Source organism: Phalacrocorax carbo, chromosome 16 (assembly GCF_963921805.1).
Source record: "Phalacrocorax carbo chromosome 16, bPhaCar2.1, whole genome shotgun sequence".
NCBI lineage: Eukaryota > Metazoa > Chordata > Aves > Suliformes > Phalacrocoracidae > Phalacrocorax > Phalacrocorax carbo.
This window is the reverse complement of record NC_087528.1, coordinates 14089804-14111055: the sequence shown is the minus strand read 5'-3', so window position 1 is coordinate 14111055 and position 21252 is coordinate 14089804. Positions and strand designations below refer to the sequence as shown.

Sequence of the window (21252 nt, the reverse complement as noted above, 5' to 3'; positions counted from 1 at the left end):
AAATACCAGTTTCCAGTGCGGAGAGGAATGGCTGTATCAGAGGAAGTTTTCTTTCTTTTCTGCTTGAGCGTCTTACCAGGTGTTTTTGTTTCATTTGGGATGATGCAACGGACAAAATGGGGGTGAGTGCTGCGTAGATTGGTCATCAGCTTGTTTAAGTTCTCCTGTGGGAGCATGATTCAGTGTGAGTTCATATGAAAATACAGGAAAACTAACTCTTTGAACTTTGCATAAAAAGCCTATCAATGGAGATGCACTGGGCTGAAAATTATCAACTGATAATACCTCAGTCAATAGGTCAATCCCCTCTGATTCAGAACATTGAACATCACCTTTTAGGATAAGATAAAAAGTTGCCATGAACCCAATGAGAGATAGAGGGATGAGTACTTAATAGCGTTTTATGGGTAAATTGTTTATTTTAAGTGTAAGTTTAGGACTTTACAGTGTCGTTTCTTCCTATATTTTTTTTCTTTTTTCATGAAGCTCTGGACAAAAGTTCTTTGTTTGTTTTGTTTTTCCTTTTTTTTGTTTGTTTGGTTGGGTTTTTTTTACTGTGGCTGAGCCGGTTTAAAGTGCAGTTTAATTCTAATTTGCATAGTTGAAAAGATAAGGTGTGCACTTACCCGGAAAAGAGCTGAGACAGTCTGGAAAGAAGAACCCTTCTTCTTACCACCCTTCTTGCCACCGCCACCACCTCCACTGGCCTCTGAAATAGTGAAGATAATGAAACATTTATGGCTTTGGTGTCCATTCATGATTCCACAATTTTGCAGAACCACTGTGCAACAGAGAGATGACATTTCAGAAAGCTGACCTGCCTCTCCTCCAGCAGAGGCAAAAAGTAATGCCAGTGTCTTCACAGAGGATTTCTGATAGAGTCCAATGACAGTTTCATTCAAGGGATCCTTGTTCTTCTCAAGCCAACCAGAGATGTTGTAGTCCACCGTGCCAGCATAGTGCACCAGGGAGAAGTGGGCCTCAGCCTTGCCTTTTCCAGGTTTAGGCTTCTGGAAGTTGTTGGACTTGCCCAGATGCTGGTCGTAGAGCTTGTTCTTGAAAGAGGTGTCAGTTGCCTTGGGGAACATGCACTCCTCTTCCAGGATGGAGAAGATGCCCATGGGCTGGGAGAAGCAGCAAAAAATAACAGTGATAAAATACTGATCTGCCTTCAGAAGGAGCCTGCAGTAAGACACAGGAAACTGAGAAAGGGATTAAATTTTTGGATCAAAAGTGGGACAAATCTAGGTTAAGTTTTGCACATACAGTTCTAGGGAAAATATGAATTTGTCTCTGAAAATAATACATTTCAGAACTGATAGTGTCACAATGATCATACAAATTTTTCTCAATAATTTAGAGACTCTGATGAATCAGAAGGATTTTTTTTTTGCATTAATGCCTTCCCAAAACACATAATCTACAAAAAATAAATTTGTGTAGATGAAGGAGTTTTACTAAAATTGACCTTTGTTCAACAGATCAATGGATCTTTCAGCTACCTACTGAAACCTTATTTTTTTATGAGATATTGCTGTCTTTTCATTCCTATACAAAAGGATGTTACAAAAAACAGTGTCAGCTCATAGTGGTGATTCCATTCATCCCTGTCCTCCAGTACCTATTTTCTTTATACATTTGTGATTCTATTTAGAAATTGTGTTTCAGAAATCACAGTATTACTATTGAAAACATAATCATAATACTGAAAATTGTGTCTGGCTTTCTGAAAAGAGGTCTTTCATCTTTGTAGACTAGAAAACACACCTACCGAGAATCCTTGACATCAGATTATGTGTGATCACACTAATTCTTCTATTGCCAAACAAAGAAAATGATAGTTAATTTTTAAAAAATGCATAATAATGTAGTTAATGTGTAGCCTAAAGTTACTTCATTTGTAGCCTAATCACAAAGCTCCTTAGATATCTCTTTCTGAATACATACAATATTTGAAATGAAAAGGTACTTTTTGAATAAAAATAGCCAAGAACATAAAAGGATAATAACAGGTAGGTTTGTGAAGCACTAGGGCAATAAAAAGTAAAGCTTAAGAAAAATCCTACAATTCCTTCATAAAAAAGAAATAACAAAATCTTAAATGTAACAGCATACTTTTTCAATGAGCTCAATGCAGGCAGCCAGGTCCATCCCAAAGTCAATGAATGTCCACTCAATTCCTTCCTTCTTGTACTCCTCCTGCTCCAGCACGAACATGTGGTGGTTGAAGAACTGTTGCAGTTTCTCATTGGTGAAGTTGATGCACAGCTGCTCCAGGCTGTTGAACTGCTTAGTGCAAAGAAAATATTTGCTTATTCTCATGATGAACTGCCTGCATCTCTTTCTCCTGTGCACTCAGAATCCCATGGAGGGGTGCCCAGTTAAAACAGAGAATTTTGAAATGTTAAAACATCCCAGTAACTATTTTTAAAGACATTGGGGTATTTTTTTCTCTTTCTGTTTTTTTTCCTCCTGAATGATATTTATATATATAATTTATTTTTAAATCAAATCCCAAAATGATTTGGAAGTCTTATCCCTATCAAGGTGCAATTTACATCACTCTTTCTCTTGTATTATGTAAATTTTCCCATTGCCTTACAAAAACTATTAGATGTTGTCAGTGTTCACCAGTCCTGGTTTGGACTCCAGTACTTTCCCCAACTGTCTATAGAACTTGTCTGTCTGCACTAAAAGCAGCCAACACATTCTTCATGTTGGAATCACCCTTTGGCTCTTCAGAAGCAAAGGATAAATATTGCCAATTTTCCTAAGTCTTGGCACAATTTTGAGTGGGACTTAACTCTACCTTTCTCTTTCTACACCCTGTAATACTGTATCTTTGGTATTTGTGTGCTATTTTTCAATGGTTTTTTTTTTAATATTAAGCTAAATTTATTGAAAATCTACAACATTTGTGCTAATTAGGTAAAAGGCAGCTGCTTTTCCTTGTGTATCACACAAAGCTATTACATGCAGATTCATTGAAGTTCATGGATTGTGCTGGAGAAAAAAGCAGTGACATATACAAAGAAGGAAGTAATTTCCAGAAAATAAAAAAGTAAGCTTTTTTTTTTTAAAAAAAAAAACAAAAAACAAAAACAAAAAAACACCCAAAACCCAAAACACAAAGCTTGATATGAAATCGCAATCAAATGGAATGTTTCCAAAAAAATTGATCATAATTGTCTAGTCTCTCTTGAGCCCTAATTGCCTTTTCAGGATTTTACTATGATTTCTGTGGTACTTGCATCAAAGATCTCAAAGCCAGCAATGTCCAGGACACCAATGAAGTACTGTCTGGGCTGCTTCGTATCCAGCTGCTGGTTGATGCGAACAACCATCCACAGGAACATCTTCTCATAGACAGCCTTTGCCAGAGCACCCACTGAATTGTTCACCTAAAATAAAGAAGAATGCAGCAGAAGAAAAAACAATATCTGGAGCAACTAGTAAGTGATACAAGCCAGAGGTTCCCAGTCACCAGCTGGTTGTTACCTGCTGCACAGTTTGACCCTTGGTCACATATTCATTCCCAACCTTGACTCGGGGGTAGCAGAGGGCCTTGAGCAGGTCTGCTGAGTTCAGACCCATCAGGTAGGCAGCCTTGTCAGCAACTGTGCACAAAAAGAGAGAGAGACAGTTCCAGAGGAGAAGTGACCAGTGTAAGCGGATGTCGTCTAAGACGTAGCTGCAGGTTTCAGCACTGCAATCTTGTCATAGCTTGAAGGGAAATTGAGAAGCGTGAATATTGTGTAAGCAGAGATTTATGACTTTATGAAAGTAAATTGGAGCAAGATACCTGAATACCAACTGCCAGCTCTATAACTGTTTCCGTTATTAGGAGTTCTAGATTTTGTTAATACCTTCTGTGCCATCGGGCTCTGCCTGCTCCTCACGCTGCTTCTGCTTGAACTTCAGGTTCCCGTAGTGCATGACAGCCCCTGTCAGCTTGTAGATGGCTGTTTTCTCATCAGCTGTGAAGCCCAGGATGTCGATGGCGCTCTGGCAACAGAATTAGTCAAACTTCTAGGCCATTAAATGGAACTTTCACCATACCAATATGCTCTGTTTCACTTACATCTGTAGCCATCAGCTCCTCCTGGTCATTAATGCTGGCAACAGTGATCTCACCTTGACTCACAAATTGGTAGTCATATGGATTGGTGGTGATGAGGAGCATGTCTGTAAAGAGGAATAGGACATATCCGGGCATAGGAAAGAAGATATAAATGTTAAACATGTTCACGTTATATCAAACAATTTATAATACTTCCTACCTATTAACTCTGGCTTCTTGTTGGACATGATTTGATAGAATATGTGGTAGCTTCTTTCTGCCTTGAGCTGGAAAGTGACTCTGGACTTCTCCAGCAGATCTGGCAAGGATGGTAGGTCAGAGTTAGGCCTAAGAAAGTACACTGAGGTGGAAAGGGAGGAAGCAGTGTGATCAGGTCAGGAGGTCTCTTACATGTTTCAATGTCAGCAGAAGCCAGTTTGCCTGTGGCTCCGAAGTGGATTCGAATGAATTTGCCCTTTAGAAAGGAAAGAAAAAAGGCATTTTGAAATTTCATGAAGACTGTAAGTATGTAACCTTACATTCTCCATAGAGGGCAGGATCTAAACTTAGAAGAGGTTTAAATTCTTTTTTTTCTTATTTTTCTTAAAAAAACCAAAACAGAGCAAAATTACTTCAGGAAACTGTCTCTACTGGCAATACTATGTTATTTTTTGGTGGATAACCTGAATGCAAAGGAACAAGAAAACCACAAGCAAGCCTTTTACTAGGTCATTTCAAACAAGTGGATGTAGAGAAAGTCAAGATGTAGCCTTTTCATTTTTTAATCAGATAGGATGCTGTAAAGATAGATTCTGGTGGTGTAAATGTTAAATGAGTTTTTCTGATCTTGCAGAAAAACAGAAGGCAGCTGTTATTTTCTGAATCGTGTGGACAGGGGCAACGCACCCAGAACATAGAACTTAAGGCTGAGACTGTGTACTGGTATTGTGATTTCTCAATGACAATCAGAGCTCATCTAATAAAATTTTTGAATGGCTTTTTGCACTAAAATGATCAAAAGGACAGGTCACAGAGTAGTTTGGTTTCTGAAAGGAAGTCTTGAAAACATCCTTGTCCCTATTCCTTCCCACACAACTTGTATCAAGGTCTGAACAGTCAGATTAATAGATCTGCTCGTTCCTTGTCTAAAAAACAAGATATTCGTATTTTTGCTGATCTGATGCAAACAATTTCCATCCTGTCTGTCTTTTCCTCGTTCTCTCTCTACATCCCTTCCTTTTGCATTTATCAATTTATAGAAATCTGTATCTACAGTATGCATGACAAATACCAGGAGTATGTGTGTATATTCATATTTATAAATATATGCATATTCATAATTATTAAAAACTATATATTTATACGTATTTACATGTGTAAACACTTTTGTAAATATGTTTGCTGTACTACACTTTTAAAGTTACATTCTTAATTAGATAATATATTTAGATACTTTTTAGTTGACAAAAATATGAGGAAAGTATTAGTTCAATGAATAAAATCACCTGACCATAAACTTCAGAAGTGAGAGCTTCTGCTCTGACATTCATGTTCACTTGTAAATGTCAACTAAACTGATCAAAAACTCACAAAGCGTGAGGAGTTGTCGTTCCTCACGGTCTTGGCGTTTCCAAAGGCCTCCAGCAGTGGGTTGGCGCTGATGATTTGATCCTCAAGCGTTCCCTGCGGGATGACAATTATTCAGTTACAGCATTTAGCTGACATGGCAATTACATCGCAAGTGGTCAGTCTGTTCTTCCTGACTCACCTGCATTTTCCCTGACTGCTGCTCCTCCTTCTTCTTGTCCCCACTCGCTGCAATTGTTGCAAAGTACTGGATGACACGCTTTGTGTTCACAGTCTTCCCTGCACCGGATTCTCCGCTGCCAAAGCAAAGAGAGAAGCAGAGAGCGTGTGGTCAGGCAGGAGGTCCCCTGGCACCCGGCAGCCCGTCAGGGACCCGAGCAGGGAGTGTACGTACGTGATCAGGATCGACTGGTTCTCGCGATCTGTGAAAGAGGCAGAAAGACACTTTGTAAATGAAGAACATAAAAAGACTGACAATGCAGTAAATGTAAGTTATGACAAGAAAAATTTCTGCATGCTTTTCACTTTGTTTACTAGTAATAGTTTTTTAAAATTCAAATCTTTGCAAAGTAATGCTTTTGTGTGAACAATGAAAATCCTTGAAAGGCTTTTCAAAGTAACATTTACTTCTTCCCTGCTGCACTCTTTACAGTATTTTTGCTCCGGCATACAGTAAATTCTTCCTGATTTTATTGCTTTAATTTTCTGCTACACACACTGTATTTAGAGCAGCAGTAGAGAAAGGGATAGTAAGAACCTATAACAAAGGAATCATGAGCGTGGGTAATAATTCTGAACTGATGGGCACAGAGGAGGAAAAGAAGGAGAGGGTGGAAGCAGAACTAGCAGCAATATGCAATTCTGATTGATTTTTTCATGTCATGGTTTTATCAAGACAAATCTGGACATTTCTGATATTGATGTTTCCTGTAGCCCTTTGATGAACTAACTTCACAACGTTAGAAAGAATTTTCACATCACATATGGATCTCATACTATGTTCACTTTCACTCTTTCATTATAGACATAATTATATTCCTTGCTCCACCTGATCCATTTGGCTTATTTTTTTTCCTGACACACTGGCTGCCTGTAGTAGCATACTTCCCTTTTAGAAATACTGATGTGAAAAAATCCTGTTAAAATTAACAGTGATTAATGCCATGGCTGAAGTAAAACTCTAATGATGTGCTAAAGAAAATATCAGCATATTTATCAGGGAAAATGTGTGATTACTTTTAAAATGTCTTTTTGATTGAATCACTCTGACAGCCACTCACTCACTGGCTAGCATGAACTTAAAACAAGCAAAATGCCAAAACCCCTCACTGAATACAGGGGAGTTTTTCATTTAAATAATATGAACATAGTAAAACACACAACACTATGTATGCATCAGAACCAAGAAAGATTTGAAAAAGTCTCCTGATATTGCTGAGTCAGAACATCCCTGCTGAGAATTTCATGGTACAACCCTTCTGAGGCAGATGGAGCCACTCACCAGTCAGCATGAACTGGTAGGCGTTGTCAGAGATGGAGAAGATGTGTGGAGGGGCCTCCTGGCGCTTCTTGCCTCGGTAGGCCAACACCACCTCCGGGTTGTACACCGGCAGCCACTTGTAGGGGTTGACAGTGACACAGAAGAGGCCCGAGTAGGTCTGCGAGGAAGGGAGACACCACGTTGGCTTCCACGTAGCCTGGCAGAGCAGTTCCTCCCAGCTACACAAAGGAAGGCTGCTGCTGCTACTTACGTAGATCATCCAGGCTGCATAACGCTCTTTGAGGTTGTACAGCACAGCGGGTTCGTGGAGGTGGGTCATCATGGCCATGTCCTCGATTTTGTCATACTTGGGAGGGTTCATGGAGAAGATTTGATCATCCTTCACTGTCAGGGTCTGTCAGACAAAGAAAGTGATGCATGTCATCTAAGATCTCAGAGTGGGAAGTCAATGATGTTCATAAATCTTGCATTTTACCCACCTCTCCACCTTCGGTCTTGACAGTGACCTTCCCTGATTCTTTGCTCTGGATTGTCCCTTTCACAAAGGATTCCTTAGGATGCACCACAAAGACTGAAGTCTTGGCATCAAAAGGCTTGTTCTGGGCCTCAATTCTCTCCTTTTCTGACTTTCGGAGGTAAGGAGCTGCCGCCCCAAAGATGGCCATCTCAGAGTCTGATGACATGGCTGCGCTTTATGGAGTGGCTCGTCAGCAGAGATCACTGTGGAAAAGCAGATATGTTGCCCAAATGAGTCAATGTTTTTTGTTGCCACACAGATTATTGAAAAACTTAAACAGTCATGGAATGTATGATTTGGGAAGAATCTCAGGCAGGTCTTTAGTCCACCTCCCCGTGCAAAGCAGGACAGCTACTGGATCAAGTTACCCAGTGCCTTTTCTAGTGAAGTTTTGATTATCTCCAAGAATGGAGATTCGTCAGTCCCTCTGCATCCCTCTTTATTGTCTGACCACCCTGATGGTGAAATTTTTTTCCTAATACTGGATGCAAATTTCTATTGCTGCAATACCTCTGTTGTCCCTCATGCTTTCATTCTGGACATCCAAGAAGATTCTGGCCCTTTTTACTCTATAACCATACACTTTATGTTGAAGATGGCGATAGACAACCACTTTTTCTTTTTTTCTCCAGAGTGGACAAATCCCACCCTTTCAGTCTCTCCTCATACATCATTTGCTCCTGCCGATGTTGGAATCTCTCCACTGGACTCAGTCCAGAATGTCAATGTATTTCTTGTCACCAGGGCACACCAAAGTAGACACAGTGCTCCAGATGTGGGAGCTGAATGCCAGGGAGGAATCACTTCCCTTTACCTGCTGACTACACTGCTACGAGTGCCTGACAATGTGCTGTAGGCCTGCATTCCCCTAAAGGCACACTGCTGACATATGTGCACCAGTGCACATGACCCTTTTCTGCAAAGGTGTTTTCTAGCCAAATAACAGCCAGCATGTCCTGTTGTATGAGGCTCTTCTTTCCTACATGCAGGGCTTCAGAGTCTTTTAAAATTAATGAGGTTTTGTAAGCTCCAGGCTGAAGTCTTTTGGGAGTCCTCTTAAGGGTAACGTCTCTGTGTAGCGTATTTGTGAGTCCCTTGGTTTGATCTCATCTGCCCAGTCCCTGAGGATGCATTTCATCCATCATTTGGGTTGCTAATGGTGATGATAAATATCAAGCTCCTAGAACTGACATATTTCTAGCACTGATGTGTTCTATAATGTGATTCAAATTTTGAAAAGTGTCAACTGAAAATTTGTATCACTTTTTACATTTCTAGACATCTACATAACTTTGGAAAATGACTGTGTCATTTATGCCTTGTTAAGCTGAGTAGGACAACTTCTACATTCTTTTCATATTCTGTATTGAGGGCTCCCAACCCCCCCTCAAAAATGTTATTTTTCCAGTTAGATTGATAGGCCACAGAAGACTGGAGCCTTCACCAGGAGAATTTAAAATGAAAGCACCTGTGGAGGAACGCCATAAGGATCCTGTGATTGAATGTGGCACAAATAAAGCACTTGCAATTTTGTAAGCTTTAAAAGCATGCTGTAAATGCTTTGTGACCTTCTGCAAGTAAATATTAAGGAATGCGTTCCAAAGCAGAACCGAACCATCGCAATGAGGAACCCTGCCAGAGGAAGAGGATGTTCACACTACCTACCTGGACTTACCAAACCAAAAAGCCCTCATTAAAAACCTTGCTTGCCTATACACAGAAGAGAGGTAGGTGAGTCCAGAAGGTGTTCTGAGGACTAACTAGTGCATGATGTCTTTTGCTGGTGGTCTGAATCATTCACTGGAGTTGTTTGCTTCTCATTGCAAACAGTTTAAGCAGCCCAGATCATAATATCAGTCTTTGAAATAAGGTGTGCGCCTTCTCACTCCATGTCACTCAAAGGGGAGTTTTGGGGGCCAGAAACACCAAGGGCATATTCTAAACAACTTCACACTTACAGCAACTGCCAGCCTATTTGTTGTCCTGCCATACTGATGTGTGTTGCCTTCTTGGTGGCACATCTCCAGCAGAAAGAAAGGACCTGTGATGAAGAATGCCTTACGGCCTTGTGGCAGGGGCAATTGTCCAAGGCATGAATGGTGCAAATCAAACCCCCTTAGGCTAAAGGAAGCTTGAATTCCAGCCTCCTCATTTTTTTAGCATAGGTTCTGATTATAAAGTGGGGTTTAGGTGTGTACAACTGCTTTCCTACTGTTAAAACCACCTGTGAATGTTAACTGTGCTGTAAGCTGTACTTGTCAGTACTAGCTGGGCCCCCTTTGCTTATCAAATTGTGTCCTTTAGGTGTCTTAGAGATACAAACAAATTGTTTCTGTGTTTAAACAGAGAGATATGCCCAGGTCTATATTAGAAAGAATCCTGGGTGTAGGCAATAGAACAGTTTCAATGATCACAGAAGGTCATACCGGAAATATTAGAGATCTATTCTGTCTGAATGAAATAAGACTTTTTTCCCCCCATGTTCCATGGTCCAAGAACTTAGACAGTATATGTTGTAGTTAAATTCTTATTTGATCTCATGCTTAAATTTTAGTGTGGCTTTCAGCTTAAATCAAATGCACTGGTATTTCCTTGGCAATGGCAGAAATCTGTTGCAAGTGACTTAATTCAAGGAAGTAGTACGTGAGCAAATGGTATATAAGTAGAGATATTACAGTAAGTTAAAATACTGCATCACAAATTATTTCTTTGTATGCTAATTTTTGTGAAAATAATTCTATGCAGAGTTAGAAACCTTAGTTCAAGAATTTACAAATCAATTCTGGATATCTAAATGCAGTACATGTCCAGTAATAGAAGCATATGAGTTCCTAGGAAGTTAGACAAACAGGCAACTTATTTAGATGTTGTCATGACTTTCATAACTTTTAGTTACCTAAATAAGACAACCAAATATTAACATTTGCAACAACTCCTAGTATCATTCAGATCCTCCACTCTGTTTTGTTTCAGAGGAATAGAAGCAGTACATTTTTTGTTTGTTTAGTTGGTTAGTTAGTTTTTGCATTTTACCATGTTTCTTAGTATGACACCCACATGCAGATTATAACCCTGCAGTATCATCTGAAAAGTATTTTCACATAAATTTTCAGCCAGTATCATATACAGTATTACATACAGTTTGTTACAAACCTTTAAGATTTTGCAATACTCTGTGCTGTTGGCTGTCTCTATGTATCTGGACTTTGTGCCAGAACAGATCATTTACCTCACTGATCCATAATTAAATATGAGGAATCTCCAAGAATCATTTCCTGGCATGACATCAGTGGCTAGTGGCTTCAAGCACAGCCACTTTGGAAAGCTTGCTTGCCATGAACAGCCTACACAACCATCAGCATGTTGTATTTACCATAGCAGAGCAGCAGCCAGGAATATGTGGGCATATAGCAATTGCCCACAAAATTATACAGAAATTTGTCATAATGAAGAAATCTGTTCTACAGAAGTCTACCACCTTTTTGTCTGTCCGTTTAGTGTGAGTAAATTAGGCTCTTACCTCTTAGGATATGAGAAGATGCCTTGCAGGCTGGAGGACGATCAGTGCTGTAAAGCAGAAATGGCAACTCCCTCATTACTGCTGCACAGAATTCCACAGGCAGGTCACAAAGTGAAAATGCCAATATGCTTTATCTTACAGTTGCAGACACAAATACATGCTTTATCTTATCCTTGCAGACACAAATACATACACCAGGAGAGCAGGGCTGAAGTGGGACGTATGGAGTGCAGGGACACTGTGCCTTTCTGCCAGCCACAGACATGCACTTACCATGAAACTTTCTCTGCACAGCCCAGATTCAAGGAGTCTTTTATAGAGTCTGGTCAGCACATGCCACAGATGCCTCCTCTGTCTTTGGGCAAAGCATTTTTGGCAAACCTTGTTTTTGGCAAAGTATTTTCTGGCAAACTGAACTAACTGAAAACTGGAAAGTGATGTTACTAGATATAATTAGAAATTTTTGGTCTCTCATTAGCTATGTGAATAAATCTCCTATAAATAATATGAGAAGACTCCTAAGGAGGGAATTTCAACTAATGCTGACTACAGGGATGAGGGTAACTTCTAATAACTGTAGGCCATAGATGCTCCATGAATCTGAGCTAAGATAGCAGGGACAATCATTCACTGGGCAAGCATGGTGACATTTGGGTGCATACCTTAACTTTTTCTGAGGCCACAGTAAGTCTGATGACAGCTGTCCTTTTACAGAGCTCTCTACTTACAGACCTCGGATATGAGATGTGGATTTTACTGTTGTCTGCACTGCTTATCTTAATCAGATTATTAAATATTACTCTGCTTCACTTCTTTCACTTGTAACATAATATAGCACAATGTATCAAGAAGAATACAAACTAAGTGTTCATTACATTGTATTGCATGTCTGGATATAAATATAAAATAACATTCATTTATATGTCTTCCAATATTCTGGAAATCTTGAGTTTGGAGATTCACAGGAGAATAAGTGACTGTGTTCAAGAGCCTTTGTTAGATTTTTGTTCTTTTGGTTTAATCAGTTTAGGACCAATTTTACTTTTTGATGTCCAAAGAAGTCTCTGGCAATGACATTTATAGTTTAAAATAATTTACTGAAAAATACTTTCTTTACTTTAGTGCTTCTTATTTCCCTAGCAATCCCTAGTTTTCTATAATAGAAAAAAAATCAGTAATCCCTCTCCACATAACAAGGCAAATAGCACTAACCTATCTTATTTCTCCTTGTATGGAAATCATTATTTAGTTCTTTTTAGCTTTGACATTCTCCCCTATAATTTTCTAGTTCTACCTTCTCTCTCTCAAGCTCTGATGACATGCAGTGTTAATACTGCACCTCCATAATCTGAACATTGTCCATCACTATATTTGTTAGGGTTGCTTTTCCTGTGTACATTACTTTGCACTTATCAACATTCTTTGCCCAGTGTAAGTATCACAAAATTCTTTCACAGCTCTTCTCAGTTCACTTTTTCCCACTGAACATAGTTTTGTATCATCAAGGACATTCCTGAGATAACTAGACATGCTTTTCCAAGGCCAGAAGTATTTCATTCTTAGCTGACAGAGCTCTAACCCATAAGCCTCAAATATATGAAACACCATACATAACAACAGGTAATTTTAGTGTTCGCCTTTACTGATGCATATGGTCAGGATGGAGTAGTAACTGAGATAAAGAAAGTGCCAGAAGGACTGCACGGATCAATAAGGAGCTCATAGCAAAACTCAAGATGCAAAAAGGCAGCACACAGAGGATGGAAGCAAGGACAGGTGACCTGGGAGAAATAGAGAGACACTGTCTGAGCATGCAGGGATGAGGTTAGGAAAGCCAAAGCCGAAATGGGGTTGAATCTGGCCAAAGATGTCAAAAACAGCAAGAAGGGCTTCTATAAGTACATAGGTGACAAAAGAAAGACTAGGGAAAATGTGGGCCTATTGCTGAAGAGATTGAGCATATGACGGAAAAAGCTGAGGTACTGAATGCTGCTAGCAAGACCTTCATGAATCCTAGGTCCCAGAGAGCAGGGAGAAAGTCTCAGCAAGGCAGACATACCCTTGGAGGAAGAGGATCAGGTCAAGGAATACTTAAGCAAACTGGACATACAAAAGTCCATGGGCCCTGAAAAACATCCACAAGTTCTGAGGGAGATGGCTGGTGTCACTGTGAGGTCACTCCTGATAATGTCTGATGAAGCATGGTGATCAGCAGAAGTGCCTGAAGGCTGGAGAAAAGCAATCGTCACTCCTATCTTCAAGAAGAGCAAGAAGGAGGGCCCAGGGAACCACAGGCCAGTCGGCCTTACCTTGAAACCTGGAAGGATTTGGAGCAACTGATCCTGGAAATAATTTCCAGGCACCTGAAGGACAAGAAAATCATCATGAGTAGTCAGTATGGCTTCACGAAGGGGAAGTCATGCTTGATCAACCTTATCACCTCTATGATGAAATGACTGGCCTGGTAGGTGAGAACAGAGCAGTGGATATTGTCGACCATAACTTCAGGAAGGCCTTTGAAACTGTCTCCCATAAGATCCTCATAGAGAAGCTGTTGAAGTATGGGCTGGATGAACAGACAGTGAGGTGGATTGAAAACTGACTGAATGGCCAGGCTCAAAGGGTTGAGATCAACAGTGCAGAGTCTAGTTGGAGACCAATAACTAACAGTGTACCCTAGGGGTCAGTACTAGGCCCAGTCATGCTTAATATCTTCATTAATGATTGAGATGATGGGGCAGAGTGCACCCTCAGCAAGTTGACTGATGACACAAAACTGGGAGGAGTGGCTGATATACCAGAGGGTGAGGCTGCCAACCAGAGGGACCTTGACAGGCTGGAGAAATGGTCTGGCAGGAACCTCATGCAGTTCAGTAAGGAACCTGCACCTGTGGGGGAGGAACAACCCAGGTACAAATATTTTCCAGGGGTGGCCCAGCTAGAAATCAGCTTCACAGAAAAGGACCTGGTGGTCCTGGTGGACATCAAAATGAACATGAGCCAGCAATGTGACCTTGCTGCAAAGAAGGCTAACGGTGTCCTGGGCTGCATTAGGAGAAGCGCTGCCATCAACTCAAGAGGTGATCTTTCCCTTCTGCTCAGCACTGATGAGGCCACACTTGGGGTACTTGTGCAGTTCTGAGCTCCACAATACAAGAGAGATGTGGGCATACTGGAAAGTCCAACAAAGGACTGTGAAGATGATTAAGGGACCGGACCATCTCTCCAATGAGGAAAGGATGAGAGAGCTAGAATTGCGGGATCCTGGAGAAAAGAAGTCTCAGGGGGGATATCATCAAAGAATATAAATACCTGGAGACAGGGTGTAAAGAAGACGGAGCCAGGCTTTTTTTCAGTCATGCACAGTGGCATGGACTAGAAGCAATGGGTACAAACTGAAACACAGGAGGCTCCATCAGAACATTGGGAAACACTTTTTTTCACTGTGAGGATGACTAAGCACTGGAATAGGTTGTCCAGAAAGGCTGTGGCATCTCCACCCTTAAAGATAGTAAAAAGTCATCTGGCCATGGTCCTGGACAGCTTCTAGGTGCCCCTGCTTGAGCAGGGGGACTGGACCAGATGACCTCTAGAGGTCCCTTCCAATCTCAGCCATTCTGTAATCCTGTGATTCTATGAATGATTTTGGGAAAGTGAGTTTTCATACCTGACAAGCTGGTTAAATCTGTAAAAGCTCATTTTATGGAAATAAGGATATACAAGGAAAAATATTTTTACAGTGACGGTGGTGGAACACTGGTCCAGGTTGCACAGAGAGGTGGTAGATGCCCCATCCCTGGAAACATTCAAGGTCAGCCTGGACAGGGCTCTGAGCAACCTGATCGAGTTGAAGATGTCCCTGCTCACTGCAGGGGGTTGGACTAGATGGCCTCTAAAGGTCCCTTCCAACCCAAACCATGCTATGATTCTATGATCCTATATAAAAGAGAAGGACATTTTCCTTACAGAAGAAAGCTATGCTTCATAAGAGTGTGTTGGTTCTTTTTTTAAGGAATACACAAGCATAATCAAAACATCTTCAGTGAAGTCCCTCATAATCAGTTAAAGAACGAAGCCATCAGAAGAAAGGTTATTCTCAGGATTTATTACATGTAAAATGTAGGAAACAATGGATATATATCAGAATCCCATAATGGCAAGGTTTGTAAGGGACCTCTGGACATCATCCCATCTAGCCCTTGCTTGAGCAGGCACCCCCAGAGCAGGGGGCACAGGACCGCGTCCAGGCGGGGGGTGAATGTCTCCAGGGAAGGGACCCCACAGCCTCTCTGGGCAGCCTGTGCCCCTGCTCTGGCACCCGCACAGGGAAGGGGTTTGTCCTCATGTTCAGGTGGAACTTCCCGTGTTCCAGCTTGTGCCCGTGGCCCCTTGGCCTGGCGTTGGGCACCGCTGAAAAGAGCCCGGCCCCATCCCCCTGACACCCACCCTTCAGATATTTATAGGCACTGATGAGATCCCCCCTCAGCCTTCTCCAGGCTGAACAAACCCAGGTCTTTCATCCTTTCCTCACAAAGGAGATGGTCCAGCCCCCTGATCGTCTTGGTAGCTCATTATAAAATCGGATTGAATTGGTTCTCACAGTAGAGGAACTTTTTCAGTAGAATCCCATAGTGAGCTGTGCTGGAATATGTGTTGTTACGTACTTATTTATAAATGATAAGTAGGTAAATAGTGAAATAACAAATTTTGCTCATGACAGAAGCGTTCAGGTTACCCATAAATAAAGATTATGGTTCATTTGCTTGACATATAGCTGAATGGAGTGGCCTTCAGTTGCCTTCCATGACTGCCCAGTCTGGGGAAAATAGGTGCCAGGCCAAGAACAGAGGTGTCAGACATAAGCGCCCTCAAGAAGACCATGGATCCTGCTGTACTCATGAGTATTTGAAGCATTTTTCAGTGCATCCAATACTCGTGTCCTGATGGAGGAAAAGTGCTCATATGTATATGACATATCCATACAAGCAGCTGGACTGCTTAAGTTTCATGCTCTACTGTGTCATTTGTTTATTCCTCTAACATTAGACAGGGCCTGTCTCTATGGAACAATACTTGGTGGTGGTTGCCTTGACTGCTGAGCAGTTCAGCCAGTCATGACTGGCCTTACTGACTTTTGACTGGTGCTTGTCTGGTCCACCAAAAGCGGAAGAACCAGTTGGAGCTTTTTCTTATTTTGTGTACTTGGACATTCCCTGTTGGGTAGGTGTTCATCAACATTGTTCCAGACATCACTCAGCTATCAACTACAAAGAATAAGTGCAGTTTTTCAGATCCCTTTGGCCCACAGTTTGATCTAAATACAGTGGAATTTCAATGTTTTTCAATACTTGCATTAGCCTGACTTTTTTGCCCATGACCATCTTTCATAACGTAAGAGTCAATGCCACTCTTGTTCCTCAACATGAACTACAAGGTTAGAAGGTAACATAATATGTCTCTCCTAGCATCTAGGCACCACATCCAGCCATTACTTAAGGTGCCAAAAAATAGGGAACAAGAGGCTAGCTCCTGACAGTGAGGGATGTAGGGAGCAATAGGTTCATTCTCATGTTTTGCATGGAAGGCCTGCAGGCTTTGGAAAGCCTCAGAGATAGAGATAACTGGTGCTTGAAGAATTTTGGCAGATGGTGCAATAAAAATTGATATAAACAATATGGATAAGATGGATTACCATTACTGGTGTCCTGAGGTTCAAATTACCTGGAACTGCTTCTTCCCAAGGAAAGGGAAACTCTTCAGGTGTGCCCTTCAAAGCCATAGAAGTACAAACATTTTCAGCAGAGCAACGGACCTCACTAAGGAGTTTCCTGTTGCATGAAATATGCACCCTTTCAGCTATCAACGCTATATGCTACCATCAGCATTCACTCCTTGTATCATACCCCGATATATTATTTATCCAGTCTAGATAGGAATTGTTAAATTTACCATCACTATGGTGTTTTCTGCTTTGCAATGTCTTTTCCCTCTCAGGATGTTATAGTTGGCATCATTTTGGTTAAATGAACCCAATATCACATTTTTTCAATTTCAATTTCAATCCCAAGGAACTTTCTGTTGACATGTCTTTTCTTCACAGGGTGTGACTCTCACCTTCTGTTTCCTGCTTCCCTGGTAATACAGGCTATGCCAGTGCAGGACCCTTTCTTTTTCCTGTCTTTAGCAGAAGTCCAGGAATTCCTAAGGCCTCTCATATGAAGGACTACAGCTTTCTGTTATTTATGCTTGAAAAAGTGACTGTGGCTTTCTCTTCTTATCCTCAGAAGATTCAGTCAGATTGTTCAGCAGAGAGCTATAATAGCCGTTATCTGTCACTGTCACTCTCGGTTTACCTCCCCATTGGATAAACTTAAAGTGTTGCTAAGATAATTGTGGCAGTTTACTGAATCACTGGAACAGCTTACTTCTGACCAAAAAAAAGGTTTTGTTCTCCTTGTTCTTTCCCCTGCTCTTCATTTTTGTTCATTCCTGGAAGGGGAGGAATTGGAGAAGAGAAGTGGCATCTCCCACTGTATGCAGACAAAATTTGCCATTAAAACTCACTTCATCTTGACAAGCTGCTTCTTTAGGTTCAGGTAAAATTTCAGTGTTTACAAATCTCTGCCATTTCAACTTTAAGCAGCTAAGTGAGTTTGAAAGGCCAAGTGAGTTCATTTGTGAACGCTCCCACTGAAACAGTAAGCATTTAGGTTTTTTCCTAATCCTACTGAAAAAGAAAAAAAAGTCAAACATTTATCACTAAAACTTATGCATTCATTTGAGCAATGTTTCCTTCCATCTTTCAGTTTTGTTAAATAGAGGACTTAAATTCTGTTAAATGTTTAAGAGGACTCTGCACTGTTACTACAATGAAACGTAACTACTGCTGCTTGTTCCTGTTTCCACACTTGTGTAATTTGATTGAGTAGAGTGGGATAGTACTGGAGAAGCACTGACTTGCCACATTTATAAAAGGCATCCAGGTAAAGGGTGACCAGACAGGGCGTCTGCCCTCTGTTATGGGAAATATCTAATGAATGAAACAAATTTTGAAGCAAAAGGAAAAATGAAGTAGTTCCTGCCAACCATTATTTTTCTGTCATTCTTGTTTCCAGTCAGCTCTGCAGGGCTGGACACCACCAACACTGGAAGCAAAACAACACAGCTGAAGGAGAAGCAGCAGATTAAAGACAACACTGGATACAGAATGTCCTGCACAGCAATGCAGCTTGGGCAAAGCATTGGAGTGATGATATTCCCCATGGAGGAGATGGGATTTAAACATGCTGAAATAGATCTTTCTTGAGAAGATCACAGAATTACAGAATGACAGAGTGGCTGAGGTTGGAGGGGACCTCTGGAGGTCATCTGGTCCAACCCCCCTGCACAAGCAGGGCCACCTAGAGCCAGTTGCCACCTAAAGCCAGATGAGGCAGCTGCCTCACTTTCTGCCACTCTGTGAGACAACTGCTTCTCCTCCATGTTATGTCATTATTGGAAAGAGCCTGAAAATGACAGGCCATGTTTTTGTGCAGTTTTAGTCATGGAAGTAAGTGGAAATGTCTCAAGAATGCCTATTTCTGACCCCGTGAAACCCTCCATCACATATGAATCCTAGTCGTTGCTCATATGATGTGAATGAATATCTGTATCAGGATCTTCCTAGCCCAGGATTCTGTCTCTGCCACTTGCCAAGAGGAGATTCCCAGTTGGAATACGTGAACAGAGCAGGTGCGTAGTGATCTTGCTGAGAATACTCCCACACTCCCTCTGATTTGTTGCTTGGAGACATTGTGAGCTAGCCATAGTGTCTTTGTATTTTACATCTAAAACTAATTTGTATTCTATGACTTTGTCCATTTCCTGGCGCTGGGTGGCTGTATACCAGAAGGACACATCGTACGTCACTCTGGTGCAAAACCCGATGTATTTTATAGCAAAAGATCTGGTTAAGAAGAAAAAGAAAATCACACTTATACAGTTTCAGCATGGTAAAGAACATGGAGCTTTGACTGAGATGAAGAGATACGGTTATATCTAGCAACGTTATTGTTTAAAGCCCCAGAAGACATGGTGGTCATCAACAGTAAAAAAGATTCTGCCACTATGGGTACAATGAGGGGCCACTGCACAATGTGTTCAGCTAACCCTGGAAGTGAAGATGTGATTGGATCCATAGGTGACGTAATTCTGAAAAACTCTTACCCCAGATATCATATACTGGAATTGTCACTTAACCTACTAATATCCAGCTCATAAAGGTATTTCTGAAACTCTGAGGCCTACAAACATGTCTTAAATAAAAAAGAAAAAAAATTAAGAAAAAAGGAGGCAGGTATTGCTGTTGGAGAGCTGTATCTGAGCTTCCTGCTCTAAATGACAATAAGAAACATAAACAATAAGGTCACATATGAGATGAAAACCAGGAATTATTTTAGGGCAAAATGCATAAATATATGCATATATGCATAAATAAATGCATAAATATGCATAAAGCTCCCTTGAGGGAGAAGCCAGGAAGAGTTCAACTTAGCAAAGGCTTACTATTGCAGGGCAAAAGTTGAGGTGGGAATAAATGCTGTGAAGAAATCTGTACAACTCTCCTAACAGCTCTTGTCTGGTGCAGAAAAGCTTAGGTCCATGCCTGGGGCAGAAAAGCTCAGGTCCACCCCTGGAGATCACTGATGGGTTCCTGTTTGCTGCCCTGCTCAGGGAAACTGAAGCTGTGAGTGAGCTCCCACACCTGCAAATGACTATGCCAATGCCCAAGCAAACAAGAGCTGCGTGCCAGGGAGAGGAAAGTAGAAGAACGTAAAACACCTGACTCAACCGTCCTGAAAGAACAGGTGTAAGCTTACTGAGACAACTGGGAGAAGACTGTGATGATTACCCTATGACTAAAATAACAAATACACTCCTTGTAATATGTGATTGCAGGCCAAGGGACACGTTACCTGGCCTGACAGGAGACCAGATAGCCTTGAGGAATTATTTTAGGGCAAAAATGCATAAATATATGCATATGTGCATAAATAAATGCATAAATATAACCATTTCAGATTCACAGAGGTCAACACTGACATTGTTTTTGCAAGGAACTGGAACAAGTTAATGTCAAGAAATTCAGAATCCCAGACATGGTCACATTACCTCCAGCTTGAAATGAGGACATGTACGAATTGTGTGATTCTTATTAAGGTATTAATCTGACTTCAATATCTGGGATAAGAAAACAGGTAATTTTTCCTGTTTCCCAGGAACTGGGATACTGACAGTCACTGTGCCTGAAGAGTATGCTGGCTTAAATAAAGCACAAAAATCTTCATAGAACCAAAATTCTGGTTTTCCTGGCATGTGCATACGCTGAAGGCTAAAATGAGAGCTGAAATGATAACTTGATATTTGATCCATGTGAGCTGTGTGACACTGGGTAAATACTACTCTCCTGTATCAGTTCTGAGGTAGAATGAGAGCTTGTTGGCAAGAATGCCCGAGAAACCGAGTTCAGAGCATCAGTGGAATCACAGGCGCGCTGGAGGCTTCACAAAGAGGCAGAATGATGCTGAGTGCATCAGATGACATTTGGAAACTGCTGGCACAGCAGTAGTGGCACTGCATAAAACCCTGATGACCATCTCAGCCACACATACTGGAAGAACGAGACAGCCTTGTGCTTCAAGTGACCCCATAGAGGAGCTGCTCAGCAAACCCCTGCTCAGCTCCAGACCCAGGGCAACACGCTGCAGGGTCACCACGTCTGCCCAGCTGCCACACACTCATGCCACCATACTTGCTCCTGCCTCTGTCTGATATGGCACTTTGGTGGCCCCTCAACACCCTCAAAGGCAGGTGAGCATGTCTCTGGCCTGCCGTCAGTCTCAGTCATTCGGCTCCCACTCTCCATGATTTGCCAGCACAGTGTTCTTCCTCCGGAGCTGCTCCTTTGCTTCTGGGTCTTGGGCAGTGCCCAGGAGGCACTGACAAGGCAGCCACCTGCTTTCAGGTGGGACAGATCCTGCAAAGCAAACCCATGGTGTGCTGCCTCCCTGGGCTCTCTGTCTCACGCA

The 21252-nt window shown here is 41.5% G+C and overlaps 1 protein-coding gene across 2 annotated transcripts in view; it reads right to left on the bottom strand.

The window, feature by feature from the left end:
• Positions 1-11312, bottom strand: part of LOC104040438 (myosin-1B) — an 84622-nt gene extending 73310 nt beyond the window's left edge. Inside the window, exons 1-17 of one of the 2 annotated variants that reach the window (XM_064467255.1) lie at positions 11186-11308; positions 7628-7868; positions 7399-7542; positions 7149-7305; positions 6042-6069; positions 5829-5943; positions 5651-5743; positions 4472-4535; positions 4281-4379; positions 4082-4185; positions 3867-4005; positions 3499-3617; positions 3252-3401; positions 2116-2286; positions 818-1124; positions 627-709; positions 77-164 (exon numbers count right to left, since the gene is read on the bottom strand). In XM_064467255.1, the coding sequence (XP_064323325.1) occupies positions 77-164; positions 627-709; positions 818-1124; positions 2116-2286; positions 3252-3401; positions 3499-3617; positions 3867-4005; positions 4082-4185; positions 4281-4379; positions 4472-4535; positions 5651-5743; positions 5829-5943; positions 6042-6069; positions 7149-7305; positions 7399-7542; positions 7628-7831 (2065 nt within the window). In that variant the 5' untranslated portion in view covers positions 7832-7868; positions 11186-11308. Of the gene's footprint in view, positions 1-76; positions 165-626; positions 710-817; positions 1125-2115; positions 2287-3251; positions 3402-3498; positions 3618-3866; positions 4006-4081; positions 4186-4280; positions 4380-4471; positions 4536-5650; positions 5744-5828; positions 5944-6041; positions 6070-7148; positions 7306-7398; positions 7543-7627; positions 7869-11185 lie in introns of both variants that reach the window. The other variant, XM_064467254.1, reaches the window with a different exon arrangement.
• Positions 11313-21252: the final 9940 nt, after the last annotated feature.